The sequence below is a fragment of the Seriola lalandi genome, unplaced genomic scaffold (assembly GCF_002814215.2).
Source record: "Seriola lalandi dorsalis isolate HSWRI2012SDOR001 ecotype SW California unplaced genomic scaffold, Sedor1 jcf7180002054883, whole genome shotgun sequence".
NCBI lineage: Eukaryota > Metazoa > Chordata > Actinopteri > Carangiformes > Carangidae > Seriola > Seriola lalandi.
In genome coordinates, this window is record NW_019525658.1 from 2,811,831 (window position 1) to 2,839,569 (window position 27,739).

General features: G+C 39.4%; 1 protein-coding gene across 2 annotated transcripts; it reads right to left on the reverse strand.

The window, feature by feature from the left end:
* Positions 1–496: 496 nt before the first annotated feature.
* On the reverse strand, positions 497–27,739 carry pnpla7b (patatin-like phospholipase domain containing 7b). Of its 2 annotated transcripts, XM_023397653.2 has the most exons (35): positions 27,578–27,739; positions 26,793–26,839; positions 24,961–25,035; positions 24,056–24,143; positions 23,476–23,555; positions 21,131–21,225; positions 20,325–20,465; positions 18,511–18,670; positions 18,308–18,388; positions 17,018–17,146; positions 16,783–16,863; positions 16,217–16,337; positions 16,046–16,123; positions 14,784–14,866; positions 14,082–14,228; positions 13,796–13,873; positions 12,388–12,593; positions 12,169–12,300; positions 10,937–11,060; positions 10,583–10,772; positions 10,239–10,388; positions 9,254–9,317; positions 8,867–9,035; positions 7,475–7,657; positions 7,256–7,374; positions 5,720–5,876; positions 5,341–5,457; positions 5,059–5,128; positions 4,594–4,710; positions 3,582–3,730; positions 2,987–3,139; positions 2,772–2,888; positions 2,262–2,346; positions 1,874–2,004; positions 497–1,321 (listed from the first exon to the last, which is right to left on the reverse strand). In XM_023397653.2, exons 2-35 carry the CDS (start codon positions 26,835–26,837, stop codon positions 1,295–1,297), a joined length of 3,942 nt encoding a protein of 1,313 aa, XP_023253421.1. In that variant the 5' UTR covers positions 26,838–26,839; positions 27,578–27,739; the 3' UTR covers positions 497–1,294. The 2 variants fall into 2 exon arrangements, with proteins under 2 accessions (XP_023253421.1, XP_087027771.1); XM_087171645.1 differs by lacking the exons at positions 497–1,321; positions 1,874–2,004; positions 2,262–2,346 and having other exon boundaries at positions 3,055–3,139.

The following is a 27,739-nucleotide window of genomic DNA, read 5'->3' on the forward strand; positions in this document are numbered from 1 at the left end:
CCATATTAATAAAAGACTACTACTAATAGCCTACTAATAAAAAAACAACAATAATCATATTGAAAATGATAACATTATATATTGGGACATAATTTTACAACAGAGTCTATAGATTTAATGTAGACCACCACTGACTGTATCTTCACTACAAGTCAGTTGAAACGATAAAGGTTGTGTGCTGATGTTTGTAAATAAAACCGAGACTGTAGAATACTGCAAGACTTCACACATATTTTTCATTTTTCTTTTTTTTTGTTCTTAATTTCTTCCAGCTTTGAGTAGCTCCTAATTTCCCTTGCGGGTCAATGACAGAGGATGTCAAGTTTCTTGGGTTATACAGAGTCAAAAAAACGGGAGGTTTGTGATTTAGTATAATATTGGAAACACCTAAAATATTTGCCTTAAAGAAAATGGAATATGGAACTGTAAAATGAAGTGTTTCTATGCTGAAAATAGACCTGATATGGGGACATGGAGGCTGTGATATACATCTGGCTGTGCGTTGGATATGAGGAAAAGTTTATTAGTGACCGTTCACATTACACTTGTCAAACCTACAATAGGCAGATAGAGGAGAGGTCCTTTCATCATCATACAGACATGAGGGTAACACTGTACTTGAAGCGCACTGTAGGCACAAAAAACATATTAACTTATGTTTTGAACTTATTTGTAAACATTATGAAGTGCACTATAGAGCTTTATGAATCTGAGCTTATTATGGCTGGAACCAGCTATACAGAAAACTGCCCACAAAAGTGACCCAGCATATTACGAAATTTTTATGCTGAATGACTGTAGTGCATTTTGTAGTGCATCTGTGCATGACATGCTTGTGTGAAGTTACCAATCTAAGGCTATCATACAGCTTCATCAGTGTGTGAGCTGATGGAGCTGTTTGATTTTTTCCCCACATCTCCCAGGTGCCTGATGTCTCAGGAAGTCCACGACAAGCAGAAGTTTAAATCACTGAAACTCAAAGTCCACGAAGCAACAAGACACGTTTAGGGTCTTCACCCAATTAAAACTATTTCCTTTTACTGGCAGGTTTGATGCTTACATCAAATTACCGCATCCATCAACAGTTTTGTGTTCTGCTGAAGTGTCCGTGTCACTGATGCTACCCGGCTGCGACATGTCTGTAATGCAAACTCAGTGCATTTCTCAAAGGTTACTGGGCATACTGCATCAACATGTGTGTGTGTGTTGGACCATGGTTAGCAGCCCTGACAGGTCGGCGTAGCTTTGATGGAGGTCGTGGCCAAGGATTATGTGGAGTATTCTTCATCCAGGGTCAACCTCGGATGTGAATCTCCTCATCCTGTAAAAAAGACAAAAAGGAAAGTTGGATTATCACTGGCTTTTAGTTATTTCGTATGTCTGTAAGATGAGTGATGATAAAGCTTCACTTTTACACAAGCTTTGTTTATTCCTTTTGTTCACATTAATGTATTTATTTTCATATATGTTTTATTGAGCCAAAGGAACAGTAAACTGTTGTACCAGTGCTATTAATGTACATTTGCACGTATAAAATAGGTGATATAAAGGTATAAGGATTGTCCTTAGGAGTTGAACATTATCCAAGATAAACAAAAGGAGAAATAAAAAAATAAAAAAATAAATAAACATATACATAATCACACTAAATGAAAATTGACCAAAACAAATGTCTAAGTGCTAAATAATAATAAATAAGGGAGAAAAGATTCATCTGAATCTAAGAGTGCAAACATATACAGATAAAGGAGCCCAGGCGTAGCAGTTTTCTACCTTTATTAGATTTCCTCATTTCCTAAACCTCCTCCTTTCGCTGTCCCTACCTTGTTTACATTCATCTTAACCAAGTACACAGTTTTGTTCGTATACATACTGTTTCAGCAGTGTCTGCCGTCTCCTCTCCCTCTGTCTGCTCACTGCCGGGGGTGAACGCCTCAAAGTCGGACATCGCGCTTTCCACCGCCTCCTCGTCATAGTCTGTCTGGTATTCATCAGACAGCTCCTCTGAAGGCAGACGACAGGAGACAACATCCCCACCCACAGCATTTTAGGATGGTCATAAAGTTACAGACATGTAGCTGACACTGCAGATCTAAACATCAGGCTTCAAAATATGCACCACAGGGACCTACTGTATGTCTACACCTGCATAATACAAATCAAAAGCAACCTTTTATATTAAGATTTTTTTCTACATATATACACATATATGTATATGACATTTTTTGGTTCATGATCTCATATAGTTATTGATAACTAACCTTCAATTAAGGCGTTCTTGACAGGCTCTATTCTCGACACAATCTCCGCCAGGTCGGTGAAAGAGGCGTTTGGACAGGTGACCACCTGAAAGACACACAGCATCATTCCAGTGATGACTTCATCAACTCTTTCTGATTTTACATTTAGAACAGACATCAACTGGCATCAATAAAACAGTAGAATTTAAAACTTCCTCTCCAGACATGTTTTAAACTCTGTAAAAATACTCAGATTACTATTTTGTTTAATGTGGTTTTCATACATAGAAAGTGAAAACAAAAATCAGACACTGGGTCTAAAAAATAAAAAAATAAAATAAAAAGACAGGGTAATGACAGCTGCTGAGATCACCTACATCAACATTAAAAATAAATGATGACAGACAAAGATCCGAGTATTGATACTGATGATTGTCCAGCTTTAGTCTGAAGTTAAAATAAAACAGAACAACTTGATAACGGCTTTAAAAATCTCCTCCCGGGTCAGTAGTGTCTGTAGATTTGACTCACATGGCCAGTTTTGGTTTTGTGGAACTCTTCCTGATGTCTGTCTTTAAGCATGCTGTCCACCACCCTGCTGCGCTGCCACACATCGAACAGTGTTTTCCCGTGGTGGTATCCTACCTCCTGCAGCGACAGTGAAGGGGGGGTTAGGGTGAGATTCAAAAAGCAAGGCCATGGAGGAGGCGTGGGGAATGGTGTTGAGGAACAGAAGTCAAACTCACAGTGATCTCGTCGAACTTGCCAAACTCTAGTGTGCCGTAGTGGTCGATGGGCGGTCGAATGTACTCACAGTATTCACTGTCTTTGACCAGCTCCAGCTGCCGCACGCAGCAGACGTATGCGAGCCGAGTTTGGATCTCTGCCATGTTCAGGACCTGGAAGGAATATTAATTCAGCAATGTTGAGCTGTTATTGATGTTCAGTCCTTCTTGTGGACACGATATGTCAGTAACGCCTTGATGGAACTTCTTCAAATTTGGCACAAACATTCAAGGATGAACTAATTCGATTTTGGTGGTCAAAGGTCAAAGGTTAAGGTCACTGTGACCTCACAAAACACGTTTTTTGGCCATAACTCACAAATTCATACACTAATTATGACACAACTTACCACAAACGTCTATAAGGATAAAATGAAGTGATAACATTTTATATCCAAACGGTCAAAGGTCGTCAGGAAGGAGAGATTGTGACCATATTTCCTGCAACTTGGCTGATTGGTGGAGGGATACAACGGCAAGGCGGTAATTGTAGTTTTTTTATAGGAAACGGGCAACTACAGAGGAGATCTGACATTTACGGCAAAGGTCAGCGTACCTTGACTCTCTCAGCCAGTGGGTTGAATCGCTTCCACAGCAGCCACCAACCGTTCAGGGAGTCGCCGTAGTTGGTCAGGTTGGTCTCATCCCGACTCCCAACATCAATTGCAATCACAACCTTGGCCCCCATGGAGCGAGCCACGTCAGCTAGGTACCAAAACAGGACAAATGCATTTAAAGAGTGTTCAAAGTCTTAGGTACATTTTATAAATAAAGATTGTCAAAAACTTTATGGGCTGTGACCTTTTAGGTCTGCACTTTTCCTAAATATAGCATGTTGCTAAAGTTTTGTTTCATCTACTGTGATGCTTAAGGTCGTCGGTGCAGTTAACAGAAGGGCTGCTAACTACTGTAAGGCAATCCAGTATCAGTCCAAACAAATAAGGCAAATGAATCAAAAATGCTCGGGTCCAAAAACAACAGAAAAACTGATCACACACATCAGGCTACATGAGGAAACGAAGGCTGGATCGCCGGACACACACTGGTGCTAAGATGAACTGGCACACTGACGGTAGGGAACACAGTGGCTGCCGTCGAAAAGTCTTTCTTGCTCAGGAAGGTTCCTAACTGAGTGAAATGACCCGGCAGTATGTAAGTGGCAGCCATGATAAGAGCTGGTCCAATTCTCTAAAGGTTTTAAAAGTGACTCTCAGATACATCTTGGGAAAAAGCTGATCTCCTTTGATAACTAGTGTAATAACTTGTAATATTTTTGTCTTTCCATTCACTGAGCCTCCCCTGAAACAGTTAAGACACCCCCACCACCCCCGGTGAGGCCCCCCTACCTCTGCTCTAAATGATAAGGAAAGAAGCTTTAACACTTCCTATTTGGTCTCCTTTAGCAGACTCTTTGCCATAGCAACATTTAAAAACAATGCATGATTGTTGTTTTACCACAACAGACACACGCTCCAAATCCATAAATAAATATTTCATCTCTTTGAAATCCAGCTAAGAGTCATAATGAAGAATGAAATCTCATTTCAAAAACCCAGCCCACTCCTCACCGGGCAGGTTGTTGATGTAGCCTCCGTCCATGAGTAGATGTCCATCTTTAGGATCACAGAGGGGGGGCAGGTAACCAGACAGTGACATACTGGCCCTGACGTACCGCCACAACGAGCCTGAGGAGGAGAGAGGTAGCAAAAGGGTTAACAGGCTGACAAATATGTGTTTTTAGAGGAGACTCAGTTTATGTATTTTCACTATCTTCAGGTACGGTTGCACATTTGTTCCACAGCTGTCGCCAGAGTTTATTACATGCAAGGATTATGTCATTTTCTCTTGGCCAAGGACATATGTACTGTGTATTGAAATGAAACCAGTGAACATTTAATTTTGGGGACAGTCTCTCTTATCATTAACCCGCCATGCCACCAATGATAAGCACCCAGTCTACCTGGAACCATTAAAGACCACACACAGGGATGAAATGTCATGTGTCATTTTGTGTTTTTCAGAATTAGACAGACCGTCAGTGTGAACTCTCATGGAGGAGGCTGTGATATCTGTTGTAATGTTGAAGTACGGCAGCCACAGGTCCTGGCAGAAGAGAGCCGGAAAAAGCAACGTTTGTGATCATATTTGTAACATCGGCCATTTGTAATCAGACAATGAGTCCATCAATGCTTTATTTCTTTTACATGAAACTTTTAGTTGCACATGTAAAACTCAATAGCTTATTATTACTGGCAGCTTGAAGATTTGGAGTTGGTAAAAAAAATATTTTGCTTTAAAGAAAGCCCTGACCTTACCTCTATCTGTTTGTCCTTGAAGACAGAACTGATGCTGGAGTTAAAGGAAGCTCCAGAAAACATGGAGGTGACCGGGTACGTCAGATCTAATAGCTTCTTAAAGTAGGAGGTCATATCCTGAGGAGGTAAAGAAAGGTGTGGACTTATGTTCACGGGACAAGGACTGAGTGGAAACCAAGGGTCAAATTTGAAAAGAGAAAACATGAAAGAAGTTTGTCACGTCATAATGACCAAAAAAAAATAACAAAAAAACAAAAACAAAACTTGATATACGACCATTTTCTAATAACGGTGAGGAAATTTGAACCAGAGACATTGATCATTGACAAACACTTCTGAACTTTAGTACTTTCATGTCTTCAGTGTAATGTCAGCTCACCATGGCCCATTCACGAGCCCGGACCCTCATCCGACTGTAGCTTTTCTCCTCAGCGTACAGCGCTCCCATGAAGGACCCGATGGAGGTTCCCCCCACCATGTCGATAGGGATCCCCGCCTCGATCAGCGCCCGCAGGATGCCGACCTGAGAGCAGCCCCTGAAAATAGATCCATCAAATAACATCACACACGATATCTGATGTCACATTTTATTCAAATACTATCAAATAATAAATAACAAGTTTAACAAGTCTCATACTTAAACCTGCAGTGAAGTTTGATGTTCTTGTGATTATGTAAAGATATAACGTGTGAAATCATTCCAATAGGAACATGTTATTTGAAGTTTCAGCTACGTTAAATGACTTGTTAAAATTGCTAGATTGGAGCCAGAGTAGTTTACAGAGCCACAGATAGGCGGCACTATCCACACAAACCCATTCAAATAATGGAGGCTAGGACCAAATATATACTCTAAATATTTAGTTCTAACCTTGGTACAAACAGGCACATGTAGAAGCATAATCTACATAACTGATGTATTCATTGTTTAGCAGTTGTCTCATGAATACAGCCCCTACCTTGTCAGAGCTCCAGGACAAGCCAGAGCAGTGAGGAAAAGAAACACATCAATCAGAATAGAAACAGAATCAGAATACACCTGCTTATTGGAATCTACATATTATGCACATGATGTATTGATGTAAACTGATTATTAGTTGTCTGTGTTAATACTTGTGTGATGCAAGCATGGGGGTTGATAAAGTTTTTGTCTCTTCTTATGCTAAACTTTAATACTGTATGGAGTCATTACATGTGAAGCACTTAGCAACAAATGAGAACTAGAATCTCCTCGTGGTCGTCTGCCTCCTCCACTCAGACCAGGTTACATCCCTGTTTATCCAGAGTCGTATAAAATATCAACCATTCGTGTGAAGTCTTGGGTTATGGCTTGAGTCCCAATGGACATTTTACCAAATATGATGGGATTCTCAAAATATTTTTTTTGACAAAATAAATTAAAAAAATGTAATGATGTAGCAATGTTCATGAACCTGAACCCTGAATACTCTGAATTGTAAATGCCCAGTGCAATGTTCGTATTAGTGCTTTCCTTGGACCAAACATTTGCTACAGCTAATGTTCAGGCAAAAAGTGAGAATGACACCAGAGACAGTTTTATGCTCTCTTTCCTTTGATTTCATATAAAACATTACAAACCAGCCAGTAAAGTGACAAACAACAACTGTCTGTGCGCGGTTTACTGATCTCACTTCATTCAATTTCAATCACTTTTCTCCATTTTTCAGGTTGGTGTAATTTATTTGTTTCAACTCAAACTTAAACCCTACATTTCATAACTTCACAGTGTTTACACTTCACAACTGGACAATATCATAGCTCATATGTACAAGTACCAAATTACCAGAGTAGTGTATTTGATCCAGCTTGTGATTGCAGAGTATATGATTGGTCCTCGAGGCTAAATCTGGTGGTGCCGGTGTGTTAAATGTGTTACTATAAGAAGCTGCAGTACCTGGCACCCCCTCCACCAAGTACGAGGGCGATGGTGTTTCCTGTCAGGATCCTGGCCAGGCGGGAGAAGTCAGAATGACGATCTGGAGATTTTTCAAACACACGCTGGTACAGCTCTCTCTGCAAATCAAACACACACACACACACAAACAGAAGTGAAGCATTCGTAAACTGGGCTAGAATCGCCCATAAAAAGCCTCAGTGAGGTGGTGGTTAATACCAGCTTGGGTAAACTCCTCCTGGAGAAGACCCTGCGGGGGCAGGACAGGTGATGGTGTCTGGAGATCCAGCTCCGCATGTTTAGCCACTCGGCCGTCCCTTTGGGTGGTGGGCCGTCCTCCCTGTGCAGTAACACCAGCTGCTTCTGAGCCCGAACCGCACTGCCCTCCAACATCCGCTCCAACTACAGGTGGAGAGGAAGAAGAAGAAGAAGAAGAAGAAGAGCTTTTCAGTGTGATCCACTGCAGGGTGGCCAAGTAACAGAGAGAAATGAAAACAGTGTGACGGTGTGGCTGTAGCTCTAAGTCAAAGTGAAGTTGTAACTTCAGAGCAGTAACTGGACGGCTCCTGAGCCGCAGCCGCCCTGATGCAAATGCGAGTTCCTTTTTTCGATTCCCTGCTGCCTTGGAGTCCCATGAGTCTTTTATACTTTTTTATGCCTTTAAGTAATGACTTTATTGTTGGACTGCTGAAAAGACTGGTGTACATGAGATTAAAGCATTTCTCATGGAATTGCTGTAGTAGTAGTAGCACTCAGCGAGACATACAGATTCCAGGCTGTTTCATAGCTTTTAAAAAGGTTGACGCTGCTTTCCCATTTCTTGCGCAATGTTTGGATGAATTTTGAAAAGTAGCCGATAGCAGACTTGAGTTTAATGCAGGAGTGTTGCAGAGAAAAGGGAAATAGTGACTAGACTTGTGAGCATCAGCAACAATGTTATGAGGGCCTGGCGGCTTTGGTAAAAGGTTCCATGCTAAATGAAAGAGCTGCCATTCCGGTTATCCAGAAGAAAATAGTGGCGGCCTTCAGATCAAGTTAAAGGGATTCAGGATTTTTCACTTTCTTAACATTGCGAGAGTTTTGTGTTGTTTAGCCTGGTGCAGGTACTGGTCTGCTGAGTGCCTTTCTAGTTGCTTATGTGTTCAACTTTTCATTTGCAAGAGAATAAATGTGCTTATTTATAAAATTTATGTAAATATTTACATATTTCTTGATAATCATCAGTCAGTGCAATGCAGCACATAACAGAGCGCAATGGAGCAGTTTTTCTGTGAGTGGGTTCCTGTCTCGTGCACGTGCACAAGACACACACATGCATGCGGGTGTTGTAATACAGTCCTGCCAACTGTTTCACACTATTTGTCTGATCAGCAGGCGGCAGTAACGCACCAAGAAATGCAGTGAAGAAGAAGAAGAAGACTGCAAGCTAGAAAACTGGGTGTAAACAATGCAAGATTGTAAAAGTTTGTTTTTTTTTTACAGACAAATTTGAAAATGACGGAAAACAGAGTTGAGATTTTGTGTTGTGTCTTGCTAGAAGGAAACATCTCCTGTGCTTACTGCTGAATGAAAACTAACTAACTAACTAAAAATAAGCACATTAACACTAACCTCGCCCAAAGCGGGCTCCTGTTCTCCCAGTCCCACAATGATGATGCAGTCAGCCTGCCGGATGCAGCGCTGGGTCCAAGGTGTGAGGCTAGAGTCGGACTGGTAGAGGACAATGCGATGGATGTCTTCCTGCTGCCCGAGCCAACTGGACAGACGGTACTCGTGGACACTTTAGAGGAGAAGAACAACATGTCACCTGTTACTGCGTGTACATGTATTCAACTGAAATAACATCTGTAAAACTCTAACTATTAAAATACATCATCTCAGTTAACATCTTGTTTTCAGAAAAAAAAACAGACATCATAGTCGGGATGCCTCACGGGACTTCGTCTCATTTGGCAGGACTTATCTATTTACAGTTTATTCACTTGATCAAATGTCTACCTGTCCAGAGCAGCAGAACCTAGTCGCTGTTTGATGATGTCACTCGTCAGGAGTTGAGTGGGACCTTCAGAAAACAGAAACACATCCATCACGTTTTTGAAACAAGGCCGATGAAATTGCTGTGAATGAAAGGGAGGCACAATGTATCATGATGGAGAATCAAAAGTAGATCATCCTAACCCCTAGATGGGGAGAGGGGTGTGTTTTGATATGCAGTAGGTGTGAGCAGTTAGTGCTGCAGGTCTTTACTTCTGTGCATCTTTATCTGTGTTTCACTGTCACTTGCTTGGTACAGCCTTGGACTTTCTTTATTTTGCTATATTTTGAGTTGAGGCCCTTTAACAAAACCAACCATCACAATATCTAAGTATTTGTTTCACGCTGAGAACACACTGCCTGCATGGCGTGAGCGTGGCGGCTGACGTCACTGACCTGCTGCAGCTCTCTCTCTCTACATAGAGTTTACAGGTTACTGGAATGTTGGATTTCTTTTCATTTTAAATCAATTCCTGATTTATCTTTGACAGAAAACATAAAATGTCTCTGTCTCCACATGCAGCTGCTAAAATGGTTAAAAAATATATTTATATTTTTCATGTCTATCAGATTCAGATTCAGCCTGGACATAGACAGCTATGGCGGAAGCAGCTGCATGTGGAGACAGCTGCACTATAGCAACGCACACACCACACATCCAGTGTGTTCCAAACCTTATAAAACAAAAGTGCAATATTGTGAAGCAAAAAATTTATAGATGTCTCTTTTAGGACTGAACAGTGCAAACCAGGAACTGGGACATCAAAGACTGTCTCCTCTGATCCGACCTGACAGAAGGGCGACTGTGGCACAAGTCAAAGTCTCACCATGGGGAGAATCTGTCACAACACATAGTGCATAACAGGTAAACTACTGTGTGTGTGCATGTGTGTGTGTGTGTGTGTGTGTGTGTGTGTGTGTGTGTGTGTGTGTGTGTGCGTGTGTGTACCAATGCCACTGAGTGCATGCTGCAGCTCCAGAGTGAAGGAAGTGAGAGGAACCTCCTCAGACACTGGCAGGATGGCCACAGTGGACAGGTTGGAAGCTGGATTTCCAGCGTCCCATTTACTGGTGGGGGTGGTGAGAGCCAGACTCCGAGCTGCAGGGCACAGGATTGTTTCTCTTATTGGATAGTTTAGACAGTAAATGTACTGTAATATACCCATATACTGTTTAATGTTTCTTATTTTAATTAAAGTACCAGTCTAGCTTACATATGATAACTTATGTTAACTTTCATACTGAACGGCAATTCCATCCTGACACACTGTAACAGAGAGAGAATACGAGTACCGGCCAGAGGTCCGTTGATCTGCTGCATGTTGCCCAGTATCTTCTGTCCCAGCAGATGAATCAGCCGAGTGACGACTTGAGGATACCTCCTCTTGATGGAGTTCAGAGCTCCTTCAGGAAGCTTGGCCAGCTCGGAGTCTCTGACAGCGTGGACCGTGGTGGCTCGGTTCATGTGTGTCACAGCCTCAACCTGATCGATCCAGGCAGCAGGTGTTAGTTACTGAAATGTATTTCCCCTAGAAGTTTGTCCATATTTATTTCTAAAAAATAATTTCCTTCCATTTATTTTCTTTTATTTTAAGTTTGAAATTCAAGAATTCCACCCACACAGGACCCCACTTTCTGATCACTTACCACACCAATTAAGTCCCCGCGGCCATACTCTCCAGCCAGCTCCTTCTTCCCATCATCCTTTGCAATGACAGAGCGCAGTCGGCCGCTGAGGACTATGAAGGTGCTGTCTGACTTGTCTCCCTGCCTAAAAGCAATAAGGAAAAATCACAGCAAAATCAAACACTACTCCACTCACATACTGTTAATTATAATTTTATTAATTTAATATTTTCTCATTCTCCCTGCATAAATGTAACAGACCGACATGACAGACTTCTTGTCCTGTTTTCTTTGTTGTTTTTGTGTCTCCAAAACACAACGTGGACATTAATTATCAGGAGTAACTAAACAAACAACAGTTTCCATGGAGTAATTAAATGCAGTCTGTAACTTCTGCCTCTAGGCGTCTTTCAATCAAAACAATATCAAAAGACAGCAATGGGTGATGTCACGAAATAGCGTGGGATCATGGGAGTTGTTGTCTTCACCACCATTGCTGTAAGCTTCTCCTGGTTTGGGTTCCTACAGTGTCAGTGGTTCAGGAAATCAAACAGATTCTAACTGTTAAAAACACTGAATGAAGCAGTTTGACATTTAAAGTCAGTGTTTGAGCGACGCTGTACGGAGGACAGAGACTCAGGGAAGAGTTGGAGCTGAGATTGATGCTAACCTTTGTCCTGATTGTTTCTCTGATAACTTATGAACCAGACGTTCAGCAGGTTTTTATCAGCAGCTGAATTATCCACAGAGGTGTCCTCCTCTCCATAACAAACACACCAGGGGATTAAAACTGGTAGGAACAAGGAATAAAGCAGTTTCACTTTAAACATCAGAGATTTAGAGACACTCTTCAGTGACACAGGACAGGAGGTCTCCAGCAGCTGGGAGCTGAGCTGTCTAACATTTCCTCAGCTTGTTTCTCTGATAACTTCAGATCCAGACGTCCGACGACTAAAATCCTTCATCTGGTTCAAATATAGAGCTGAAAACCACCAAGGTGTAAAAAGTGTATGTGGCTTAAAACTAGATAAAAGTCAATGTTGAGCTTCTGTCAGACAAACACAACACAGACACATGCACATACAGGATATGATGTCATTGTCAGGAGACCAATGAAGCGTTACCATGATTAAAAATGTAAAGAACATAACTCAACAACATATAGAACATAGATCTAGTTGTTTTTTAGACATTATAATGTGGAAAACTATATTAGTGAGGTATTAATAGTTTTGGCTCCATAAAGTAGATACCTGTAGACAGCACGGCCGGCCTCCACAGCCATCCAGTCCAGGGCAAAGTCGATCTGTCTGACAAATGGTGACACCCTCTTCACCACAGTGTGAGCCACGTTCAGCACCACCCTCGGCTCCTCACGCATCATCCTGAGAAGGTTGAAGACACAGATGTGTTTGTGTGTGTTTGAGCCCCAAAGAAATGACTGAATGTTTTCTGTGTGAACTCGACCCTACTCATAGAAGTGAGCCTTGGATATGGAGAGGAAGGTGCAGTCTCTGTGAGCTCGGACGGTGAAGATGAGGGGCTCCCCCGTGAGAACGGCCAAGTGACCCACCATCTCGCCTGGGTGGGTGACAAACAGAAGGGTCTCGTCCTCGCGGTCAATCATACGCTGGTAAACGTGGAGCGCACCTGAGATGACAAAGCCCACGCTCACATCCTGTAAGCCGTGTGGAGAAGAAAAATCAGATTACATATCAGTTCATCTGTAAAATGAACTGATGAAACCAACGAGTACAGTAGCCTTGATAACTTGTTTGCCTGCCTCAGTGACGTTTCATGTTTGCTGTCCCAAAACTTCAAACTAAAATTCAATAATGATAAGTCTGAGATCATGCTGACTTCAAACTCAGATAAAGAGAAAAGAGGAAATCTAAACGAATCTAAACTAAACACAATCAGAACTTAAGTCTCATTTTCAGTTTCCGGGGGAAACAAATCTAAATCTAAATCTACCTGTGTGGATTCAACTAAAAGATGCTACTGGTATGAAATAAACATTACAAATGAATCAGAAGCGTCACATTTAATATTAGTTGGTCAGTAATGTTTAGTAGTATGTATTCCATATTGCAAATTCTGCTTTGATTGATTTATGGAAGTTTGTTGGTCTTACTTTGGCTATTATACCTGATTATGATTTATAGGTGAGGTGAATATTATTGAATAATATTATTTAAGCATAGTGCTGCAAACTAGAATGCCAAAGTTATGGTTTATTGAGAATTTTAATTAAGTATAACTAAATGAATATATTATAATCAGATCAGGCAGGCTACATCATTAGCGTCTTTTAAAACATTATTTTATCGGGAAGCTTTTATGAATGTTTGATATGTTGTTGTGTTTTATTTTCCCATGATATGGACAATTTATATTTTCCTGTAACTTACTTCTATTTTCTGTTTTAACTGCTGTTTTTAATTTCCCATTTTTCTTTCTGAGAAGCACTTTGTAATTTTTTTGTTAAGAAACGTGCCATGTAAATAAAGTTTATTATGATTATAATTATTATAAAATAGTTTATAGAGCGCAAGCAAAGCGTGGTTTGGACTAATGTTAGTTCACTATATTCTGCAGGGCTACATGCTTTTATTAAAGAGGATTTCTCCTGAACAAGTCCTTGAAGAAAAGATGATTCAGTGGTGTTGAATAAGCTAAGTGAATAGAGAGAGTATTATACAGTATATACAGTGAGAGAATACAGAGAATATGGTCCATATGGTTCTTGCTGATATGTATCAATAGGAGCTGAGTTTCCAAACCCCGCTTTGTTTGCCTTATTTTTGTTAAACCTTGAAGTTGCACTGGTCAATATTCTGTCAATATGAGTTTCTGTCAGTGTTTGCTCAACAGACCGACCTGGTCTCCTTGATGGGCCACAACAGTGCCAGCTTTGACCTGGCGGAGAGTCACCCGTCCCTCCAGCAGACTGTGGTCCTGATGACAACAAATGACAAGTTAAAGACATGTGATAACTGTCTGACCAATCACGGATTCAGAAATTTAAGACCATTAACAGATCAGCTAAATATACTGTACTATACTATATCTACTTTACTAGAATATTTTATTTTAACTTCCATTTGTGGGATCAGTAAGTGTGTAATGAAGTTGTGCAGTACATGTGGTTTGTATTTCAAGCTACCTGTATTTGGATGACCTGCAGCAGATCCTTTTTTGCAGCTTGGAAAATGGCATTGACTTTATTGTGGTGGGCGTTTGCTCCAGCATCGCTGTACTGGTAAACAGCAGATGGAGTGTGCTGCATTGTGACACTCTTCTTTAGAATAGACTGAAGAGACAGAGAGACACAGGAAAACGTAATGGCCGCAAGGAAGACAGTAGACCACAAACTGGACACTCATTCTTAGTAACCCATGCATGTGCAGTACACCAAGATAACCCAATAAATCTAAATGTACTAAATATAACATTATTCTGTAAGTAACCACTGCTCAAATACAACATCTCAACCAGAAAGCCTCAAGAAGTATCTGTTTATTTTTGGCTCGACCGCAACAGCAGGGCAAATGTCCCTGACTGAGTGAGTGACTGAGTGACTGACTGACTGAGTGACCATAGTTACACCGTCTGTCAGCCACATGCCACTTGACTGAGCTGTAGTCTCCCCATTGGCCGTTTCTCTTTCAGAATGATTTGGCACAAACAGTTTCTATTGTGTGTTGCCTGCAGTAACTGCTAAGTTAAAGAAACTAGCAGATGTGAATAACATGTAAACAACAGCCAGCCCTCCCTGTATAATAAATATCTCCCTGCCATCCAACCTGTCTGGACTGTAACCAGAGAACTTCTAACAGTGTGTGAAAGAAATGTCTTATCCACAGACCTTCATAGGACTGTGCGGCATCATCTCCTCTTTGGCAAGTCCAGCCCGTTCATAAACTCTGTTGAGGTCAGCTGACATTTCACCTGCACGACACAAAAAAAATCACAATATTTTGAGCATTAGAGTTTAGTATTAAAGCATTTAAAAACGCATTTTCCTGTGGAACCCTTTGCTCATAGGCTTGATTCCAAGTTAGCTGATTAAACATTCATTCATTGACTCTGATGAGCAGTGGGCCTTGTGTATGTTACATTAACAGTAACATCAGTTGCAGTTATTGATGATGCAGTTTGATAATAATTATTGATGACATGCAAAACGACTCAAACACACATGGAACTGGCACAAAGTTGGACACGTTTGTGACATTAACTTCAGGAAAGTTTCTAAATGTTTGTCTTAAAATGTAATGACTACTTTTTTCACATTTCTTCACTTTTCCACGTGTAATGTTTCTATTGTAATATTATACATTGTTTGGATCCACTTAGAAAAGCTAATGGCATACAGTCAACATAGTTTATTGAATTGCATATGTCCTATTGTTTGATGAAGTATTAGGGCCACATTGAGGAAAAAAAAGAAATCAGAAAATCTGACAATAAAGTCATAATATTATGACAATTAAAAATGTAAAATCTTGAGAGAAAAAATTTAATTTAATTAGAATTATATTACAACAACCTATCAAACAGGTGAAAGGACAGTCAGTGTCAGCCTGAGCTGCTTCTGGCAGCTGCTGTTTGTCTGTCTAAATATAGAACAGACTCAGTTTCTTCACAATGTTTTCAATGTCCTGATGCTGATGATGCTGATGATGATGATACTCATGAGCCAAAAGATGAAGGGTCTGCTTATTTTTGAAACCTCAGCTGCAGTATAACTTCACAGGATGCTCCACGTTCCTCATTTTAGAACTTCTGATATTTCCCCTCTAAAACAACCAAAAATTACTTTACTTTACTACAACTTTATTCTCACAATATTATGACTTTTTTTCTTGTAAAATTATGACTTCATTCTTTTAATATTATGACTTTTTCTCTCATGGAATTATGATGTTATTCTTGTAATATTATGCCTTTTTTCTTTAAATATTATGACTTTATTCTTTAAAATTACAACTTTATTCCAGTAATTTCAGATTTTTTTTCCTCATTGTGGCCTAATATTCCATCGTACTATTGAGACAAGAAAGGCACTGAAAATAAAACATTAAATATGTTTAAGTATAAAAAAAGTCACTGTGTGTGTGTATGTACCTGTAACAGCCATTGGGGTGGAGAGAGAACGAGATTTCTTGTATTTTGATGAGGACATGTCAGAGAGGCTGGACTTTTCTGTTAAAGTGGGTATGAAGAAAACAGAGAACTTTAGTCAACCACTGCTGCACACACACATTAATGCAAACTGGGAATGCTGTTGTTTCTGACCTGTGTCTGCTTTTTCTGAGGCCAGATCATCAGAGTGTGAAGGCTGCCTGCGGAAGCCTCTGTTTGAATGAGCTTCACCCAGAACATGAGCCACTGACACCAAGGAAATGGCTTGGCTCTCCTGTAACACACATCCATCAATATTAAGAAAAAAACAAACAAAATAAAGTAAATTTCAAATATAGTTAGACTGATATTATACCAAGTCAGCCAAAGTGTGGTTGTGACCTAATGGGTTTATTTCATATAATCATATTCTATGATAAATGGACTGTCACATTTTTGTTGCATAAATACTAATGTGGAGAGGGACTGAAAAAAAGTTTCAAAGCTTGACACCAGTCTGTACGTGTATTGATTCTTCTATGAATGTGAGCAACTCTTACACTACTCTTGTTATTACTCTTGTTTTGTATATCAGAGAAGCAGAGCTGCACAGAAATAAAACAATAAGTGTGGGGTGGATAATGTCAGTAATACACAAGATAAAAGCGAGGTCATCTAATCGTTCACATTTTTGCACTCCCTATGTCAGACCGCGCAGTCTGGAGCACAGGTTACAGTACCGGGTTGAAGAGCTCAGTAGTCAGGCCAAGGTAGTTGTGTAAGGCAAGGAAGGTCACTCTCTGAAGACGCACCATGATTATCTACAGAGGACATGAGGGAAACAGGACAACACAGAGAATGAAGAGACTGGACCGTTCATATAAAAAGGAAAAGAAACAGTAGGAAATTGAAAAATATTCAGAAAATATCTGTGGTTTTGTTGCCTGTTGTGCACTGGCTGATATGGAACTTTACCTGAATGACTCGAACCAGGGTTTCAGGATATTTCTCAAAGACTGACTGGAAGGCTGCAGCTGGAAGACGCAGAACAGTGGAGGGAATTGCAGCTCTCGCTGACACCGTCTTGTAAGGTGCCGGATAGCCCTGAAATACAGTAAAACACAGATAACATACTGTGTGGAGAAAGAAGGATCCTATTGTCAGCGAAAACCTTCACAAAAATGAGTTAGGTTGTACTCCATGATGTCAACATGAATAGAAAATACACATATATATATATTTACAGTATATTGTAGCATTATAGTATAATGTATAAAAGTTTAAAGTATAAGTCAGTAAATGTTGGTAAAAACAAGCTTCAAACTGAGAGCTTTTACAGGTGTTCAAGTCATACCAGAAACAAGCTAAAGCACTAAGCTCAGACCAAATGACCCAAATTAAAGCTGATCTAACCGCCCGTTGTGTGCAATAGGACCACTCATGGGCCCCAAAAGCACTTTCTTTGACCAAAATATGAATTTTGAATGTCATGTAAATAAATCGGTCCAATCCTGCTTCCTCCAGTTGAGAAACATTGCTAAAATCAAATCTTTACTATCATTTCAAGATCTAGAAAAAAATCCTCCATGTTTTTGTTTCCTGTCGTCTTGACTACTGCAATTCACCGTTCACTACCCTAAATCGTTCTTCTGTGTCTCCAGCTGGTTCAAAATGTGGCTGCCAGACTGCTAATGAATACATAGCGTAGGTCACATATTACACCAGTGTTGGCAAATCTATGCTGGTTATCCATAGAGTGCTATAATAATAATAATAATAATTAATCTCTCATACAATTACATGGGCTGGCACCATCTTACATATCAGAGTTATTGTGTCCACTGATTACGGGGAGATCCCTGAGGTCTACTGACCAGCTTACTGTCCCGAGGTCGAGGCTATAAACCAAAGGAGACCGTGACTTTGCGGTTGTGGCCCCCACCCTCTGGAATCGTCTTCCTCTAGTCATCAAAAATGTCATCTCAGTTTACAGTTTAAAAGCTGATAAAAACTCACCAGTTTCAGAAGCACTTTACCATGTAATGTGCTTTATGTGATTGCCCCTTTTGTAAATTTATTGTTTTTATAATTTTGCTTTTATTGTTTTTATATTATCTCTATTATTTTTTTCCCTAATTAATCCTAAATTATAGGCGTGTTACATATGAGGAGGAACCACCATGTGTACGTTTAAACATGCCTGTATAATAACAACAAACAAAAGGAGGAAAAGGGTGATGAGTGACAGACAGACTTCAGACATACAGTAATTATGTCCAGGATACTGAGCAGACTGTGAACGCTGTCTCCTGGCAAAACTTCCTTCACCACTGCATCTGTACCGTCCTGCAGAAAGACAACAATCACATTTCAATATGGATGAAGAGCAACAATCAGAGTACAGATGAGAATTTATACACATTTACCACTAATCCACCACTGAGAGCGAAACGTCTTTATGCTCTTACACTCTCATGGATGCACAGCTCCAGGCGGCCATCTTGAACCACGTAAATACTGTCATCAGTGTCACCTGGTCGGAAGAGTGCCTCTCCCTGGTGCAGCTGAATCAGCACCATGTGACGACACAGCTCCAGGAAGAGAGGCTTCTCGAAGTGGCCGAGCACCCTGGTTACAACACAATGTGTACAAATGCTGTCGTTATATCACTGCTAATGATATTTACCAAAATTTACCAAAAACACTACGAGTAATCCAGTTTACAGTGTTCTCACGATAAAGAATACATTCAGTTATGCAATGTGCAACTTTATGTAGATGACACTATTTTATATGCCACTGGCACATTGCAAATGTACAGTTTGCTGGTAAAAATATATGCTATTCTGTAGGTCAACAAAGAGTACCCAGCCTACTGCCCATATCCAAGCCCTTCATGGTTATGATTACGGTGATATTTTTTATATGTATGCTTCTCCCACCACACTGAAGCCTCTTCATTACGCTTCATCACAGGTCACACTTTTCTAACTCATCATTCCATCCTATATAAAAAGCTGGGATGGTCCTTACAAACAGAACGGAGCAGCATTGTATGTTGTTTATTTATAAGGCTCCGCTCTCTGGTAACATTTAAACACAGCACTTACAACATCAGGTCACAGGACATTTTAACTAGCTGAACCTCTTGTTCACACTGAACTCGGAAAAACTGGTTTCAAACACTACACTGCGTACAGATGGAATGAACTCCCAAAAAAATATGAAGTTATACGCTCTTATTTCATTGGAACAGTTTAAAATGTTGTGCTTATGTATCTACAATCACACATGCACATGCCTTTTTAATGTGAAAATATATAATGTATGTCTGTGAATATATATATTACATATATTACAATATAAAATCTTTGTACACAGGTCTCTCTTGAAAAAGAGATGCTGATCTTTACTTTTAAAAATAGCTGTCTGTCGGGAATGCAACACAAGAAGAAGAAACACTAGTTAATCTGTTAACTATTTTGACTGTATCATGTTGTTTTAATAAAGAAGAGTAAAGACTTATACAAATGTTTTCCAACACGCTAATCCCAAACTCATGATCAAATTTGATCATATGTGATACGTGTAGATCGGATCAGCTCTTCTCAATCTGTGCAGGCATCATTTGCTGTGGATCCATTCTGGGTGGGTGTGCAATTGGAATATTAAGCAGGAAACGCAGGCTCCACCAGAAACAATGAAAACAACTACATTGAGACTTTTAGTCTCATTCTATAGTGTTTCTATAAAAAATGGTCATTTTCAGTGGAAGGACTTCTGTTTTTATTTAGTTGAGTTTTTTCTTTTGAGAAGAAGATGGTTACCATAGGAACTTTCATCCTTTTCATAGTAACTGTCTATCAACATTTATACTTGTTTGAAGTCGAAATCGCAACAGCTGGTCTATAAAATAATAAAATGTCAGAAAATAGTCCATCAATTTCATAAAGCCCAGTGTGGTATCTTCAAACTGCTAGTTTTGTCCGACGGACAGTACTGAAACCAAAGACTTTTTATTTACAATCACACAGCAGGAAGCAGCCGAATGTTGCATTTGAGAAGCTGGAACAGGAGAATATTTGACATTTTGGCTTAAAAAATTACTTAAACAAACAAGTGTTCACCAAAACAGTTAGCCATTCATTTCCTTTCACTTGTCTTTGATTGATTGACTAATCATTTCAGTCTACAAATCACTTTTTAAGTCTCCACTGACTCTTCATTATGTCTATATGTTAGATAGAAACATTGTCCCTGCTCGTGAGGTCGTTTTGCTTACCTGACATTTTTCAGCATGTACAGCACCTCAGAGGGGAGATGGGAGTTCTGCACATCAAACTCAGTCAGGTCAGCCTCCAGCAGACTGGGAGGGGGCTCCTTGGGCTGCAGGGTGGGGGGCTCCCTCCGAATACGCAGGATTCTAACAACACACACATCCTTCATCTATTAATGTTTCATTTTTTACTTAAATCCTCTTGAATCCTCTTGAGAGGAGCGACACTGCAAACGTTTCTCTAATGTTATGTATATATAAAAACCTATTCAAATTTGGCTCGAACATTCGCTAGGACTCAAAGATGAACTGATTATATTTTGGTCAAAGGTCAAAGGTCAAGATCACGGTAAGCTCTCAAAACACATTTTTGGCCATAACTCATGAATTCAAACACTAATTATGATGCAATTTAACTCAAATGTCTGTAAGGATAAAATGAAGTGATGACATTGTGTATCCAAATGGTCAAAAGTCAACTTCACTGTGACATCATAATGTTATGCAATGCTGTAACTCAGAGATTGTGACCTGAACTGAATCACTGAATTACTCTGTTGAAAAAGTATTTAGAATTACTTGGAGCTGAATTTGTTCATCATTCATCAGATTAGATACAACATATAGTGGTGACTGGCTTTGGTAATATCTTACATTACCTTTCATTGGCAAAATAATCTCACTTCAAGGTCCAACAAAGTGAATCTTGAATTGACATCATTTTGTCAAACACTGTTCCTGTAGCTGTTCCTAAGATGAAAAATGGACAGTTTGTCTTTTGTCTACAAACCAGGCTTAAACTAGAGACTCACTTGCGAGCTATAGACAGGACTTTGGTCCTCTTCCTCAATCTCTGCCGGGAGGCTGAGTTTGAGTTTGATGCAGGAACTGAGGACAACGTTTGAACCTGCAACAGCAAGACAATGAAATGTTTGGTGATTTGACATGTTTGCATTCACATGATGCTTGACAGAATGAAAACAACACTTTCCCATCACATTGAATGGTTTAAGGTCAAAATACATTTCTGATTTCCCGCCATCGAGATCTCTCAGGTCATCAAGGAGCTTTTATATTTGTAGAAGCAGCATTCAGGTCTTATGCACCACACAAACCTGAGGTCAGTTGCTCCTCAGTTCTTTTAACTGCAGGCTTGAATTTGACTTTTATTAAGTTTAATGTAACTGCACCATCATTTTTTAATTCTTCTGTTTATTCTGTTGTTTTCCGTTTTAGCTTATTTTTTCTTCATTTTTTAAAATCTTTTGAAATCCCATTTACTCTATGTCTTCTTAATTGCCTTGTGTTTTTTATATCTTGCTTTATTCAGTAAAGCACTTTGAATTGACTTGCTATATAATTAAACTCGTTCTAGCAACAACATCAGGCCAAAAGTCCTACAGCAACATAACAAATATGAAAGGCCATCGCCAACAGTTAATCTGCTTGGACTCAAGCTGCAACTGATGATATTTCTCCTGATAAAATTTACTTTTAGAACATGCATCACACTGAGACAGAGTAGTAGCCTGAGTAGAAACTCTTTTCTTTCTGCAGTTTTCAGCCTTCCAACATTTGCCTCATGTCAGTTCAGTATGTGTAGTCTAGCTAAAGAAACAGTGTATGTAACATTAGTTATGAATTCACAAAGTTTGTGTGATGGTAACATACTCATCCGAGATGGACAGAGTGGCACTGACAATGTAATAAAGAAGGAGTAGCTGAACATTTGCCGTATGATATTTGTACATAGTGTTAAACCTAAAGTGTAAACAGATTGAGTTGAGTCACGGAGCCGAGCACCAGCTTCTGAAAGGTAATTACCCAGTGATGCTTTGACAAACCTAGGTCATTTAACAACATCCCGAATCCTTTAAGACTTTTCTAACCATCTGAATTAAAACAAGACGAGGTCAAACCCCAGTACATGGCTGGACCGTGTACAGTCAATGTGAGGACCTAGTTGAAAACTGTTGTGGAACTGGTGTAAACAACTGACATCTTTGCATCTTATTTACCCTCTGCTTAGTATCAGCTGGTTTCAGCCCTTTATATGTTTGCTTCTCTCTCTGTGCTCACATATACAGTATTTTAACCGTATTGTAACCGTTTCAAATTAAAAGCCCTCTAGCATTTCAGAGGACAGAAACCTCTCATTTCTGATCAGGTCTTTTATTGCTTGTGCTGCATTAAACGTATTGTCTCATTTCCTGTTGCTGGTGTTTCTGTTGTTTACCTGCTATTCAGATCAGCTAGTTTCTTTAGCAGTTAGCGTTTACTTCTCTCTCTCCCTCCCTCTCTCCTGCTCTCTCTGCTCGGTGTGTCTTATGTTTAGTTATTCCTCTGCCTCCTTTAGTAATAATGAGACAATGGAGGCGAGGCTCAGTGTATTGGAAGCGCTCCTCCTCTTCCCTGCAGTTCCCAGTAAAGTGCCTGAAAAAAGAGGTGTAGCCCTAAAACCACGGTCGGCTCCATACATGGTCCAGTCATGAATCAGGTTTATACCCAGTCTGTTTGAAGAATAGTCTCTAAATCTAGAGAGAATGAGCTAAGTTGGCAGCACTGCAGCTGTAAACACAACCCTAACAGAACCTGTTTGCACCAAATCATTTTGAAAGAGTAAAGGCCAATAGGGAAACTCCAATTCACATGGAATTCAACTGACCAATGGTGGAACTATGATCAGTCAGTCAGTCAGTCAGTCAGTCAGTCAGTCAGTCAGTCAATCAATTAGTGACGGCCATTCATGATTATAGGGTTTGCCCTGCTATTTGTGATCCAATATAAATCCATCCGCTGCATTATAAAGAAGATTTGTGAACCTATTTCCTAATCCAAGCAAAGACTAGCTAGATATGATTTTACCTCCTGACTTATTCTGCATGACACAAGAAAAATATAAACATGATTGTGTATGAAATTATATAATAATGGAGAGTATAATAAAACTTTGCAGTCGCAATTTTGTGCAATGAATACAATATAGATAAAACCATTGTGGGCAGCAGTATTACAAAATGACACATATGGTCATCGTGATAGTTAATATCATTATTTATAAAAAATAAATCCATGGTGCAGCAGCAGGGGGCACTGAATGTGTAATATGTCTATAGAAACTGGCAACACTGAGTGGGATGTTTGAGAAGACACTGACCTTTCTCATGATCTTCCGGCCATAGAACATCACCTTGTCTCTCTTCCTGAAACGATAATGACGAACACCGGCCTGCTCCTCTGAAACACACCAGACATGCTCTGTAAGAACATCTGCAATCTACTGTATGAGTCAGCCAATGCTTCTCATACTCCTGCTGTCAGTCTGGTCTGATTAAATCACCCTTCTGTCTCAGGGGCTTTTAATCCTGAAGAATATCAACATTCATGCACTCAATACTTGATTGCTTTTAACACAATGTTATTGTGTTATTATTAATTATTGTCAAATACCTGTGGTATAACTGCAAAATTAGTGTTACAACTTTTCAAAAACCAATTACCAGTTTACACCTAACTCATAAAATGCGTGTCTGTATGAACTGTGAAACTGTTAATGATGTCTCTGAAACACAGACAGACATAAAACAACTAATATGATCACATCACTTAAAATCCTCTGACCCAACACCTGATAATGTATCAACAGAGTATCTGGGTGTGTTTTACACATCTTTACAGTGAAATTTATGTAGATACAAATGAAACCCAACAGTGTGTACAGTGTGCAGGGCACTGACTTGACCGTTTGTATCTTCTGTAAAGTAGGAACACAACAACTCCAACCACTGAAATCACTGTCACAGCTCCGATCAGCACAGCCAACCACTGGAATTAAAGACAGGCGAAATGTTTAAAACATTTGAATTAACAGAATCAAAATAGTCCATTCTTTCTTTTCTTTAATTCATTTATCTAATATCAGAACATCTCTCACTCCCATTTATTCTATCCTTCCACCTGTTATCCACAATAGAAAGACAGTAGATGATAAAATATAATTTAAATGAAAATAAAAACAGAACTAGTAACAACAGTAAATTTGAGAGAATTGATTAAAAGCCAAGTTAAATAAAAAGGTTTTCAGCTGTCTGTGTGTATTTAGAAGCCTGGCAGTAGAAAATCAGAGAACTCGTGAAGGATTATAAAACCACAGAGAATCTGCGACGTAGGCCGGTCCCAAAACATTAAGAGCTTTAAAAACAAGTAAAAGGACTTTTCTAAAAGATACTGGAAGCCGGAGGAGTGAAGCTAAAACTGGGGTAATGTTCTCTCTCTTCCTCGCTTTAGTTAAAAGTCCAACAGCACGGTTCTGAATAAACTGTAGTCTTTCTATCGACTGCTTTGGAAGAGCAGTAAAAAGATCATTGCAATAATCTGATCTATCCGGAAAAAAAAGCATGCTCATACGTTTTCCAGCATCTTTATGGATTAGGAACAGCCGTAGTTTGGCAAAATCTCTGTTTCGGTCACCTTCTTTATGTGTGAAGTAAGATTTCATTATTAATTATTCAGAGACTGAAATGATGGCCTGGCACGTTACTTCTGATTTGACTAAAGGGGATATTTCGGATAGCAAAACAAGCCATTTGCATCTCAGTCAAATGATTAGAGAGGAAGTCAGAAATTGATTGTTGGCAGTTACCATATTGACTTCCGTCCTTTCTTCCACAAACTGCTTCATCCTGGCCTTAATCTCACTGCTGAGTGGAGCCAGGCTCTGAAACATCAAGCAGAGGAACCACACTGAGGGAATGAAATCAACTGGCAATATGTTAAAGACAACAAGTCCCCCAACCGAAACAGCCATATAGGTTGTTTTTTCAAACCTCTGACCCATGGAAGTCTCTCGTGAAATAGCGCCCCTACGGCGCTCAACAGTCATGGATTTGTTAGGTTTAGGCACAAAAACTAGTTGGTTAGGTTTAGGGAAAGATCATGATTTGCGTTAAAATAAGCATTTTCTCCACATCAGATGATCTTTGTTGTCATGGTTACAATAATAATAACGGTCAGGGTTTAGGGTAAGAGTTAGGGTTAGGGTTATAATAACAACGGTCATGGATAATAGAAACAATGTAAACTACTGGTTTCACATGGGAATCGTACACCGATCTTCTGTGTCATATTCTTATGTTTTGTTGACCCATCCATCCACCTTTGCTCCTGTTATAATTAGTACAACCACTAGATGTCGCCTAACAATAAAACGTAACTATGGGTCATAATAACCTGCTGCACAAACCACCTGTGGGTTTTTCACATAAGAGCAATCAGAGCACAAAAAGGTGACAAATGTTTCTAGTTTCTTTTTACCCAATAAAGGCCTAATCATCTGGTGAAAAACAACAAGCCTTACAGGATATGTGAAACATGTGCATTTGTCATGTATTTGACTGAGAAATATATATTTGTTGTCAGAGTCAGGACAGCTGTTGTGTTGTCATGAACTTGTAAGGGAGACTGGGGACAGTTGCAACAAGTGTCATTCCTCCAATCAGAAACATGCTAAAGTGATGACACTCAGAAGACAGAAGACACTGGAAGACACAACTTTTTTTGGAGATCTGAAAGTCATTTTTTTATAAGCTGTATTTTTGTCAAACTGTCCTGCACTTTTTATGAAAAGAATCAAAACTTTCTGAGTTTTAATATTATTTTTTGACTTCTAAATGACATAGTTAGAATGTGTTGAAGTCAATGTGTTTAGCACATGATGTTCTGTCATGGCTGACGGGGTGAAGACAGTTACAACAAGCTATTGTAACTGTCCCCAGTCAAATCACAACAGACCATACAACAGTGTGTTTCAACATTTTCTGTTCAAAATAGACAAAATATGCAGCTAGTTTTGCCCCATAGCAAAACAGGTGCAACAATAATTGATCATTTTACCACATAAGAAAATACAAACAAGTTATTTTGTGAATTATTCAGTTCCTCTCATGGTCTTAAAATATATTTACCTGTTCTGTTCATCATAAGCAATAAAATAAATTGTTATTGCTATTGTTGTTACTATGTTCTATGCTCTACACAAAACTAAATGACTGTTCTTTGATAAATATTGTTAAATAAATAAATAAATAACACTATAATACCATTTGCCATATTTTCAGAACACTATGCTTACTGACACAACAAGCAAATTTAATGTGTTTTTAATATATTGAAACCATCTGTGATCTGTGTTGCGTCAGTTGCAACAACTGAATTCTTAAACTGAAATAAATATTGTGACTGCTATCTCATATGTAATCACCTTTAAATGGTATGGATGATTAGCAGACTAATGTATGTGTAATATGAAAATTTTGGTTGGTCTAGAACAAGGAGCCTCTGAGTAACTAAGAGAAATGTAAAAAGTGTTGCAACTGTCCCCAGGCTCCCCTTCCTAAATGCCTTGCTGAGCACAAGGACGTGGAAGTTTATTTTCAGACAATGAAGTGCAATGAATGGTGTTGAGGAAGGACATACTGGGTATATACTGCAGCTCTCCTCTTCATCGTTGTCCGGCTGCATGCCTGCAAGAAATAAAAAATAATCTTATTTTTAAATTATTATAGTGACATTTCATATGGGACAATTTTGTGTTTAAAACCTAAGGAGATCACTGATGAATTAGTACTGTGTTTTTGATTAAGCTTCATGTGGTCATATATCAATAACATCTCGTGACTCGAACTCTTAACCTGGCTGTCTCTTTCTGCTCAGCTGACGAACAGGTCACAGAGCAAAAGATTTGACCACATACACAAGTCAAGAGAAAGAGGTCACAAGCTCAGTGTTTGTAACCCGACACTCCCTCCTGCACTGCAACACAGCTCCGCTCCAAAACAGCAAACAGTTAAAGGCAACTCTGAAAAGTGGCAGAATGACTTGACCTAACTGCCAGACAGATATTTTTAAAAGAAGGAGCAACAAGGAGCATTGTGGGACTATTTTTTTGACATGATTTAAATGTAGTATGGTGCGGAAGAAGCAAAAATAACTCACTCTTCAATAGTTTGATATTTAACACTTAAAGTACGTACACAGCCCAAATTTAATGTCAAAATCGGTAAACAATAATTTTCACTTAGAGCTGCTCTCACAGACTCTGTCCGCGGACTCTGTGGCTGCAATCCGCTACACAACAAAAGGACAATCCAATGCATTACATGCGAAAAACTAATGTAATAACTGGAACTGGAACTGGAACAAATACAAACGAACAAATACACCATTTTCGATTAAAATCGACCAAACAGTTTCCCACGTACCTTTTTGTGTATATGTGCCTTATAATAGTGTAAAGACTGCACGGTAAGAACAATCTGAATGTCCCGTCATACCTCAAAGTAAAACCCTTATCGGCGAAAATGTACGATGACCCCGATGTGATGCAACATAGACTGTGTTTAAAGAGGATGTAGGAGGACATT

Bases quoted from the DNA above. Each gene is read 5' to 3' on its own strand.
- pnpla7b (XM_023397653.2), bottom strand. From the start codon at position 26,837: ATGCAGCCGGACAACGATGAAGAGGAGAGCTGCAGTATATACCCA. The intron at 17,147-18,307 runs GTATGTCTGAAG...ACTGTATTTCAG, and splicing joins GTATCCTGGACATAATTACT to GGCTATCCGGCACCTTACAA. The intron at 2,005-2,261 runs GTTAGTTATCAA...GTCTGCCTTCAG, and splicing joins CAAGAACGCCTTAATTGAAG to AGGAGCTGTCTGATGAATAC.